General features: G+C 38.6%; 1 protein-coding gene and 1 long non-coding RNA gene across 2 annotated transcripts in view; one reads left to right on the top strand and one right to left on the bottom strand.

Moving 5' to 3' along the window:
* Positions 1 to 282, bottom strand: part of LOC137422895 (thiosulfate:glutathione sulfurtransferase) — a 43,907-nt gene extending 43,625 nt beyond the window's left edge. The window contains exon 1 of the mRNA XM_068109538.2: positions 45 to 282. Coding sequence (XP_067965639.2) covers positions 45 to 198 — 154 coding nt within the window. The 5' untranslated portion in view covers positions 199 to 282. The remainder of the gene's footprint in view (positions 1 to 44) is intronic.
* The window catches only part of LOC144891397 (uncharacterized), a 31,166-nt gene that overhangs the window by 1,256 nt on the left and 17,581 nt on the right, over positions 1 to 12,329 (top strand). The window lies entirely within an intron of this gene.

The following is a 12,329-nucleotide window of genomic DNA, read 5'->3' as shown; positions in this document are numbered from 1 at the left end:
CATGCACACTCTACAAGACCACAACCCCATAGGCCATAACTCACCTGTACTGGACACCTGCCGGGAAGGTTCCCTGAGGTGCAGGTATCTTTGGCAGAAAGGGAAAGGTGAACGCGTCACCGAACAGTACCGGTGTGTCCATGGGCTCGTTCGGACAGAGCAACAGAGGAGGAATACCAAAGGTAAAGGCCGGAACATGACCAGGTAGGTTGAGCGGGTGGACGCCGTGCACGGGGGAGCGACTACACTTGTACCACCGGTCTGGGTGGGAACGACACCAGGTGCTCCAGACACGTGATCAGGGGAGTGATTAGAGGGTGTGCGTGGTTATGGTAACAGGTGTTTTAGACACGTAACAAGGACACCCACGGGGACGTGCTCATTCTCACGTAATGCGAAGTGATTAAAGCTTCAATATATGTACCTGGACCTGCTTCATCGCCGGAATTTACCTGCAAATGCACACCTGAAAGATATACCTACTGCACGGGTCCTTTGTATACCTGAAAGGTGTAGAACACCTTTTTACCTTCGCCACCGAAGGTGGATGGAGCCATGGAGGTTGTGTTTTCATCCCTGTCTATTCGTTTGTCTGTCCGTTTGTGAACAAAATATCTCAAAAAGTTGTGGATGGATTTGGACGAAACTTGGCAAAGATGTAGCGAATGTGACAAGGACGAAATGATTCGATTTTGGTGAAGATCCGGATTCGGATATGAGAATTATTTAATTGTTTAAGTGATTCTATACCATTAGGAGATAAAGGGCCAAAAACGATACATAGCAGGATATCTCAAAAAGTTATGGACGGATTTGGACAAAACTTGGCAGAGATGTAGCGTATGTGACAAGGACGAAATGATTAGATTTTGGTGAAGATCCGGATTAGGATATGAGAATTATTTAATTGTTTATGTGATTCTTTACCATTGAGAGAAAGAGGGCCAAAAACGATACAAAGCAGGATATCTCAAAAAGTTATGGACGGATTTGGACGAAACTTGGCAGAGATGTAGCGTATGTAACAAGGACGAAATAATTAGATTTTGGTGAAGATCCGGATTAGGATATGACAATTATTTTATTGTTCAAGTGATTATTTACCATTGGGAGATAAATGGCCAAAAACGATACATAGCAGGATATCTCAAAAAGTTATGGACGGATTTGGACAAAACTTGGCAGAGATGTAGCGAATATGACAAGGACGAAACGATTTGATTTTGGTGAAGATCCGGATTCGGATATGAGAATTATTTAATTGTTTAAGTGATTCTTTACCATTGAGAGATAGAGGGCCAAAAACGATACATAGCAGGATATCTCAAAAGGTTATGGACGGATTTGGACAAAACTTGGCAGAGATGTAGCGTATGTGACAAGGACGAAATGATTAGATTTTGGTGAAGATCCGGATTCGGATATGAGAATTATTTAATTGTTTATGTGATTCTTTACTATTGAGAGATAGAGGGCCAAAAACGATACATAGCAGGATATCTCAAAAAGTTGTGGATGGATTTGGACGAAACTTTGCAGAGATGTAGTGAATGTGACAAGGACGAAATGATTAGATTTTGGTGAAGATCCGGATTCGGATATGAGAATTATTTAATTGTTTATGTGATTCTTTACAATTGAGAGATAGTGGGCCAAAAACGATACATAGCAGGATATCTCAAAAAGTTGTGGATGGATTTGGACGAAACTTGGCAGAGATGTAGCATATGTGACAAGGACGAAATGATTAGATTTTGGTGAAGATCCGGATTAGGATATGAGAATTATTTAATTGTTTAAGTGATTCTTTACCATTGGGAGATGAAGGGCCAAAAACGATACATAGCAGGATATCTCAAAAAGTTGTGGATGGATTTGGACGAAACTTGGCAGAGATGTAGCGAATGTGACAAGGACGAAATGATTAGATTTTGGTGAAGATCCGGATTCGGATATGAGAATTATTTAATTGTTTAAGTGATTATTTACCATTGGGAGATAATGGGCCAAAAACGATACATAGCAGGATATCTCAAAAAGTTGTGGATGGATTTGGACGAAACTTGGCAGAGATGTAGCGTATGTGACAAGGACGAAATGATTAGATTTTGGTGAAGATCCGGATTCGGATATGAGAATTATTTAATTGTTTATGTGATTCTTTACTATTGAGAGATAGAGGGCCAAAAACGATACATAGCAGGATATCTCAAAAAGTTGTGGATGGATTTGGACGAAACTTTGCAGAGATGTAGCGAATGTGACAAGGACGAAATGATTAGATTTTGGTGAAGATCCGGATTCGGATATGAGAATTATTTAATTGTTTATGTGATTCTTTACCATTGAGAGATAGTGGGCCAAAAACGATACATATCAGGATATCTCAAAAAGTTGTGGATGGATTTGGACGAAACTTGGCAGAGATGTAGCATATGTGACAAGGACGAAATGATTAGATTTTGGTGAAGATCCGGATTAGGATATGAGAATTATTTAATTGTTTAAGTGATTCTTTACCATTGGGAGATGAAGGGCCAAAAACGATACATAGCAGGATATCTCAAAAAGTTGTGGATGGATTTGGACGAAACTTGGCAGAGATGTAGCGAATGTGACAAGGACGAAATGATTAGATTTTGGTGAAGATCCGGATTAGGATATGAGAATTATTTAATTGTTTAAGTGATTCTTTACCATTGGGAGATAAAGGGCCAAAAACGATACATAGCAGGATATCTCAAAAAGTTGTGGATGGATTTGGACGAAACTTGGCAGAGATGTAGCGAATGTGACAAGGACGAAATGATTCGATTTTGGTGAAGATCCGGATTCGGATATCAGAATTATTTAATTGTTTGAGTGATTCTTTACCATTGAGAGATAGAGGGCCAAAAACGATACATAGCAGGATATCTCAAAAGGTTATGGACGGATTTGGACAAAACTTGGCAGAGATGTAGCGTATGTGACAAGGACGAAATGATTAGATTTTGGTGAAGATCCGGATTCGGATATGAGAATTATTTAATTGTTTAAGTGATTATTTACCATTGGGAGATAATGGGCCAAAAACGATACATAGCAGGATATCTCAAAAAGTTGTGGATGGATTTGGACGAAACTTGGCAGAGATGTAGCGTATGTGACAAGGACGAAATGATTAGATTTTCGTGAAGATCCGGATTCGGATATGAGAATTATTTAATTGTTTATGTGATTCTTTACTATTGAGAGATAGAGGGCCAAAAACGATACATAGCAGGATATCTCAAAAAGTTGTGGATGGATTTGGACGAAACTTGGCAGAGATGTAGCGAATGTGACAAGGACGAAATGATTAGATTTTGGTGAAGATCCGGATTAGGATATGAGAATTATTTAATTCTTTAAGTGATTCTTTACGATTGGGAGATAAAAGGCCAAAAACGATACATAGCAGGATATCTCAAAAAGTTGTGGATGGATTTGGACGAAACTTGGCAGAGATGTAGCGAATGTGACAAGGACGAAATGATTCGATTTTGGTGAAGATCCGGATTCGGATATCAGAATTATTTAATTGTTTGAGTGATTCTTTACCATTGGGAGATAAAAGGCCAAAAACGATACATAGCAGGATATCTCAAAAAGTTGTGGATGGATTTGGACGAAACTTGGCAGAGATGTAGCGAATGTGACAAGGACGAAATGATTAGATTTTGGTGAAGAACCGGATTAGGATATAAGAATTATTTAATTGTTTAAGTGATTCTTTACCATTGGGAGATAAAGGGCCAAAAATGATACATAGCAGGATATCTCAAAAAGTTGTGGATGGATTTGGACAAAACTTGGCAGAGATGTAGCGAATGTGACAAGGACGAAATGATTAGATTTTGGTGAAGATCCGGATTCGGATATGAGAATTATTTAATTGTTTGAGTGATTCTTTACCATTGAGAGATAAAGGGCCAAAAACGATACATAGCAGGATATCTCAAAAAGTTATGGACGGATTTGGACAAAACTTGGCAGAGATGCAGCGTATGTGACAAGGACGAAATGATTAGATTTTGGTGAAGATCCGGATTCGGATATGAGAATTATTTAATTGTTTATGTGATTCTTTACCATTGGGAGATAGAGGGCCAAAAACGATACATAGCAGGATATCTCAAAAAGTTATGGACGGATTTGGACAAAACTTGGCAGAGATGTAGCGTATGTGACAAGGACGAAATGATTAGATTTTGGTGAAGATCCGGATTCGGATATGAGAATTATTTAATTGTTTATGTGATTCTTTACCATTGAGAGATAGAGGGCCAAAAACGATACATAGCAGGATATCTCAAAAGGTTATGGACGGATTTGGACAAAACTTGGCAGAGATGTAGCGTATGTGACAAGGACGAAATGATTAGATTTTGGTGAAGATCCGGATTCGGATATGAGAATTATTTAATTGTTTAAGTGATTATTTACCATTGGGAGATAATGGGCCAAAAACGATACATAGCAGGATATCTCAAAAAGTTGTGGATGGATTTGGACGAAACTTGGCAGAGATGTAGCGTATGTGACAAGGACGAAATGATTAGATTTTGGTGAAGATCCGGATTCGGATATGAGAATTATTTAATTGTTTATGTGATTCTTTACTATTGAGAGATAGAGGGCCAAAAACGATACATAGCAGGATATCTCAAAAAGTTGTGGATGGATTTGGACGAAACTTTGCAGAGATGTAGCGAATGTGACAAGGACGAAATGATTAGATTTTGGTGAAGATCCGGATTCGGATATGAGAATTATTTAATTGTTTATGTGATTCTTTACCATTGAGAGATAGTGGGCCAAAAACGATACATAGCAGGATATCTCAAAAAGTTGTGGATGGATTTGGACGAAACTTGGCAGAGATGTAGCATATGTGACAAGGACGAAATGATTAGATTTTGGTGAAGATCCGGATTAGGATATGAGAATTATTTAATTGTTTAAGTGATTCTTTACCATTGGGAGATGAAGGGCCAAAAACGATACATAGCAGGATATCTCAAAAAGTTGTGGATGGATTTGGACGAAACTTGGCAGAGATGTAGCGAATGTGACAAGGACGAAATGATTAGATTTTGGTGAAGATCCGGATTAGGATATGAGAATTATTTAATTGTTTAAGTGATTCTTTACCATTGGGAGATAAAGGGCCAAAAACTATACATAGCAGGATATCTCAAAAAGTTGTGGATGGATTTGGACGAAACTTGGCAGAGATGTAGCGAATGTGACAAGGACGAAATGATTCGATTTTGGTGAAGATCCGGATTCGGATATCAGAATTATTTAATTGTTTGAGTGATTCTTTACCATTGAGAGATAGAGGGCCAAAAACGATACATAGCAGGATATCTCAAAAGGTTATGGACGGATTTGGACAAAACTTGGCAGAGATGTAGCGTATGTGACAAGGACGAAATGATTAGATTTTGGTGAAGATCCGGATTCGGATATGAGAATTATTTAATTGTTTAAGTGATTATTTACCATTGGGAGATAATGGGCCAAAAACGATACATAGCAGGATATCTCAAAAAGTTGTGGATGGATTTGGACGAAACTTGGCAGAGATGTAGCGTATGTGACAAGGACGAAATGATTAGATTTTGGTGAAGATCCGGATTCGGATATGAGAATTATTTAATTGTTTATGTGATTCTTTACAATTGAGAGATAGAGGGCCAAAAACGATACATAGCAGGATATCTCAAAAAGTTGTGGATGGATTTGGACGAAACTTGGCAGAGATGTAGCGAATGTGACAAGGACGAAATGATTCGATTTTGGTGAAGATCCGGATTCGGATATCAGAATTATTTAATTGTTTGAGTGATTCTTTACCATTGGGAGATAAAAGGCCAAAAACGATACATAGCAGGATATCTCAAAAAGTTGTGGATGGATTTGGACGAAACTTGGCAGAGATGTAGCGAATGTGACAAGGACGAAATGATTAGATTTTGGTGAAGAACCGGATTAGGATATAAGAATTATTTAATTGTTTAAGTGATTCTTTACCATTGGGAGATAAAGGGCCAAAAATGATACATAGCAGGATATCTCAAAAAGTTGTGGATGGATTTGGACAAAACTTGGCAGAGATGTAGCGAATGTGACAAGGACGAAATGATTAGATTTTGGTGAAGATCCGGATTCGGATATGAGAATTATTTAATTGTTTGAGTGATTCTTTACCATTGGGAGATAAAGGGCCAAAAATGATACATAGCAGGATATCTCAAAAAGTTGTGGATGGATTTGGACAACACTTGGCAGAGATGTAGCGTATGTGACAAGGACGAAATGATTAGATTTTGGTGAAGATCCGGATTAGGATATGAGAATTATTTAATTGTTTAAGTGATTCTTTACCATTGGGAGATAAAGGGCCAAAAACGATACATAGCAGGATATCTCAAAAAGTTGTGGATGGATTTGGACGAAACTTGGCAGAGATGTAGCGAATGTGACAAGGACGAAATGATTCGATTTTGGTGAAGATCCGGATTCGGATATCAGAATTATTTAATTGTTTGAGTGATTCTTTACCATTGGGAGATAAAAGGCCAAAAACGATACATAGCAGGATATCTCAAAAAGTTGTGGATGGATTTGGACGAAACTTGGCAGAGATGTAGCGAATGTGACAAGGACGAAATGATTAGATTTTGGTGAAGAACCGGATTAGGATATAAGAATTATTTAATTGTTTAAGTGATTCTTTACCATTGGGAGATAAAGGGCCAAAAATGATACATAGCAGGATATCTCAAAAAGTTGTGGATGGATTTGGACAAAACTTGGCAGAGATGTAGCGAATGTGACAAGGACGAAATGATTAGATTTTGGTGAAGATCCGGATTCGGATATGAGAATTATTTAATTGTTTGAGTGATTCTTTACCATTGAGAGATAAAGGGCCAAAAACGATACATAGCAGGATATCTCAAAACGTTATGGACGGATTTGGACAAAACTTGGCAGAGATGCAGCGTATGTGACAAGGACGAAATGATTAGATTTTGGTGAAGATCCGGATTCGGATATGAGAATTATTTAATTGTTTATGTGATTCTTTACCATTGGGAGATAGAGGGCCAAAAACGATACATAGCAGGATATCTCAAAAAGTTATGGACGGATTTGGACAAAACTTGGCAGAGATGTAGCGTATGTGACAAGGACGAAATGATTAGATTTTGGTGAAGATCCGGATTCGGATATGAGAATTATTTAATTGTTTATGTGATTCTTTACCATTGAGAGATAGAGGGCCAAAAACGATACATAGCAGGATATCTCAAAAGGTTATGGACGGATTTGGACAAAACTTGGCAGAGATGTAGCGTATGTGACAAGGACGAAATGATTAGATTTTGGTGAAGATCCGGATTCGGATATGAGAATTATTTAATTGTTTAAGTGATTATTTACCATTGGGAGATAATGGGCCAAAAACGATACATAGCAGGATATCTCAAAAAGTTGTGGATGGATTTGGACGAAACTTGGCAGAGATGTAGCGTATGTGACAAGGACGAAATGATTAGATTTTGGTGAAGATCCGGATTCGGATATGAGAATTATTTAATTGTTTATGTGATTCTTTACTATTGAGAGATAGAGGGCCAAAAACGATACATAGCAGGATATCTCAAAAAGTTGTGGATGGATTTGGACGAAACTTTGCAGAGATGTAGCGAATGTGACAAGGACGAAATGATTAGATTTTGGTGAAGATCCGGATTCGGATATGAGAATTATTTAATTGTTTATGTGATTCTTTACCATTGAGAGATAGTGGGCCAAAAACGATACATAGCAGGATATCTCAAAAAGTTGTGGATGGATTTGGACGAAACTTGGCAGAGATGTAGCATATGTGACAAGGACGAAATGATTAGATTTTGGTGAAGATCCGGATTAGGATATGAGAATTATTTAATTGTTTAAGTGATTCTTTACCATTGGGAGATGAAGGGCCAAAAACGATACATAGCAGGATATCTCAAAAAGTTGTGGATGGATTTGGACGAAACTTGGCAGAGATGTAGCGAATGTGACAAGGACGAAATGATTAGATTTTGGTGAAGATCCGGATTAGGATATGAGAATTATTTAATTGTTTAAGTGATTCTTTACCATTGGGAGATAAAGGGCCAAAAACGATACATAGCAGGATATCTCAAAAGGTTGTGGATGGATTTGGACGAAACTTGGCAGAGATGTAGCGAATGTGACAAGGACGAAATGATTCGATTTTGGTGAAGATCCGGATTCGGATATCAGAATTATTTAATTGTTTGAGTGATTCTTTACCATTGAGAGATAGAGGGCCAAAAACGATACATAGCAGGATATCTCAAAAGGTTATGGACGGATTTGGACAAAACTTGGCAGAGATGTAGCGTATGTGACAAGGACGAAATGATTAGATTTTGGTGAAGATCCGGATTCGGATATGAGAATTATTTAATTGTTTAAGTGATTATTTACCATTGGGAGATAATGGGCCAAAAACGATACATAGCAGGATATCTCAAAAAGTTGTGGATGGATTTGGACGAAACTTGGCAGAGATGTAGCGTATGTGACAAGGACGAAATGATTAGATTTTGGTGAAGATCCGGATTCGGATATGAGAATTATTTAATTGTTTATGTGATTCTTTACTATTGAGAGATCGAGGGCCAAAAACGATACATAGCAGGATATCTCAAAAAGTTGTGGATGGATTTGGACGAAACTTTGCAGAGATGTAGCGAATGTGACAAGGACGAAATGATTAGATTTTGGTGAAGATCCGGATTCGGATATGAGAATTATTTAATTGTTTATGTGATTCTTTACCATTGAGAGATAGTGGGCCAAAAACGATACATAGCAGGATATCTCAAAAAGTTGTGGATGGATTTGGACGAAACTTGGCAGAGATGTAGCATATGTGACAAGGACGAAATGATTAGATTTTGGTGAAGATCCGGATTCGGATATGAGAATTATTTAATTGTTTATGTGATTCTTTACTATTGAGAGATAGAGGGCCAAAAACGATACATAGCAGGATATCTCAAAAAGTTGTGGATGGATTTGGACGAAACTTTGCAGAGATGTAGCGAATGTGACAAGGACGAAATGATTAGATTTTGGTGAAGATCCGGATTCGGATATGAGAATTATTTAATTGTTTATGTGATTCTTTACCATTGAGAGATAGTGGGCCAAAAACGATACATAGCAGGATATCTCAAAAAGTTGTGGATGGATTTGGACGAAACTTGGCAGAGATGTAGCATATGTGACAAGGACGAAATGATTAGATTTTGGTGAAGATCCGGATTAGGATATGAGAATTATTTAATTGTTTAAGTGATTATTTACCATTGGGAGATGAAGGGCCAAAAACGATACATAGCAGGATATCTCAAAAAGTTGTGGATGGATTTGGACGAAACTTGGCAGAGATGTAGCGAATATGACAAGGACGAAATGATTAGATTTTGGTGAAGATCCGGATTAGGATATGAGAATTATTTAATTGTTTAAGTGATTATTTACCATTGGGAGATGAAGGGCCAAAAACGATACATAGCAGGATATCTCAAAAAGTTGTGGATGGATTTGGACGAAACTTGGCAGAGATGTAGCGAATGTGACAAGGACGAAATGATTCGATTTTGGTGAAGATCCGGATTCGGATATCAGAATTATTTAATTGTTTGAGTGATTCTTTACCATTGAGAGATAGAGGGCCAAAAACGATACATAGCAGGATATCTCAAAAGGTTATGGACGGATTTGGACAAAACTTGGCAGAGATGTAGCGTATGTGACAAGGACGAAATGATTAGATTTTGGTGAAGATCCGGATTCGGATATGAGAATTATTTAATTGTTTAAGTGATTATTTACCATTGGGAGATAATGGGCCAAAAACGATACATAGCAGGATATCTCAAAAAGTTGTGGATGGATTTGGACGAAACTTGGCAGAGATGTAGCGTATGTGACAAGGACGAAATGATTAGATTTTGGTGAAGATCCGGATTCGGATATGAGAATTATTTAATTGTTTATGTGATTCTTTACTATTGAGAGATCGAGGGCCAAAAACGATACATAGCAGGATATCTCAAAAAGTTGTGGATGGATTTGGACGAAACTTTGCAGAGATGTAGCGAATGTGACAAGGACGAAATGATTAGATTTTGGTGAAGATCCGGATTCGGATATGAGAATTATTTAATTGTTTATGTGATTCTTTACCATTGAGAGATAGTGGGCCAAAAACGATACATAGCAGGATATCTCAAAAAGTTGTGGATGGATTTGGACGAAACTTGGCAGAGATGTAGCATATGTGACAAGGACGAAATGATTAGATTTTGGTGAAGATCCGGATTCGGATATGAGAATTATTTAATTGTTTATGTGATTCTTTACTATTGAGAGATAGAGGGCCAAAAACGATACATAGCAGGATATCTCAAAAAGTTGTGGATGGATTTGGACGAAACTTTGCAGAGATGTAGCGAATGTGACAAGGACGAAATGATTAGATTTTGGTGAAGATCCGGATTCGGATATGAGAATTATTTAATTGTTTATGTGATTCTTTACCATTGAGAGATAGTGGGCCAAAAACGATACATAGCAGGATATCTCAAAAAGTTGTGGATGGATTTGGACGAAACTTGGCAGAGATGTAGCATATGTGACAAGGACGAAATGATTAGATTTTGGTGAAGATCCGGATTAGGATATGAGAATTATTTAATTGTTTAAGTGATTATTTACCATTGGGAGATGAAGGGCCAAAAACGATACATAGCAGGATATCTCAAAAAGTTGTGGATGGATTTGGACGAAACTTGGCAGAGATGTAGCGAATATGACAAGGACGAAATGATTAGATTTTGGTGAAGATCCGGATTCGGATATGACAATTATTTAATTTATAAGTGATTCTTCACCATTGAGTAGTCGGCCAAAAGCGATATATAACATGATATTTTAAAAATTATGGACGAGATATGACTGAACCAGGTGGACGAGTTGGTCAGGTGACAATAACAAGCTGATTAGATTTTGGTTCAGGTCCGAATCCAGATCCGGCCTATCAGTGGGATACGAAACAAACTGTTCACCTGGCGGAGGTATGCGCGCTACCGAGTGCCTTTCTAGTTTTGAATGGGATTGTTTTGTTTAGTGTTGTGTACGTTCAGCGCACGGAGTTCGATTTTCTTTTTACCGTACAGGTAACGTACATGCAGGTACTGGACAGGTACTACAATCTGTGGTTTGTAACACGTTTTAAAGGCATTTTAGGGGAGAATGTGAATGTCCAGGTATAAGTAAGTACGACACTCGGTAGAGAGCACACACCTCCAGCAGATTGAACAGGTTATGTTTTGTATCCACTGATAAGTCGGATCTGGATTCGGACCTGAAGCAAAATGTACTCACCTTGTTCTTGTCACTTACCTAACTCATCCAGTGGAGTGCAGGTGAGTAATAGATCTGGATTTGGGTATTTATCAAAAGAGGGTTGATGGTGGATCACGTGACCCCTGCAGAAACCTGGGGGTACAAAGGACGGAAAGAGCAGAGGGCGCAAGATCAGAATGAGGAGGAAAAAGAAGAAGACAGGGGGACGCCCGACCTGTCTGCGACGGTGAAGTGATAGACCCGTAGACTCAGCTTCATCGGTGGAGATACCAATCATGTTGTCGGACTTGGTTTCCATGGCGACAATCGGAGCAACATGTAAGGCGGTGATGACGTAATAACGTAAATGAACGCAGGAGGCGGTGGAGGTTGATGTCATGTTCCTCGTTAGTCCGACCATGGACAATAATGTCATCAGCAATGCCTCAACAATGCCAATTAGGCAGTGCTCCAGTATCTTGTCCATTTTATGTTGGAATGCTTCCTGGTGCACGTTGCGCCGAATGGGAGCCTGAGGAAGCGATAACGGCTGTTGAAGCACATGAGATGCTGGATTCTTCGTCCAGCTCGACGACCAGTATCCGTGCCGCGCATCCAACTTAGAGAGCAACAATGAACTGTGGGAATTTGGTGTAATTTTCTCCAGCGTTGGGGTATGATAGTGGGGCCTTTTGATGGCCTTGTTGAGGTCCTTCGGGTCGAGACATATCAGGAGCTGACCATCAGGTTTCCTTGTGTAGACTGGGCTCGATACCCAGTCAGAAGGCTCAGTCACTTTTGTGATGACGCCAATGTTTTCAATCTCGTCGAGATTGCGCTTCACTTCCTCCTGCATGTGT

The sequence above is a fragment of the Myxine glutinosa genome, chromosome 3 (assembly GCF_964187855.1).
Source record: "Myxine glutinosa chromosome 3, kmMyxGlut1.1, whole genome shotgun sequence".
NCBI classification, from domain to species: Eukaryota; Metazoa; Chordata; class Myxini; order Myxiniformes; family Myxinidae; genus Myxine; species Myxine glutinosa.
Note: the sequence above shows the minus strand (reverse complement) of the source record. Positions and strands in the feature narration are given on the sequence as shown.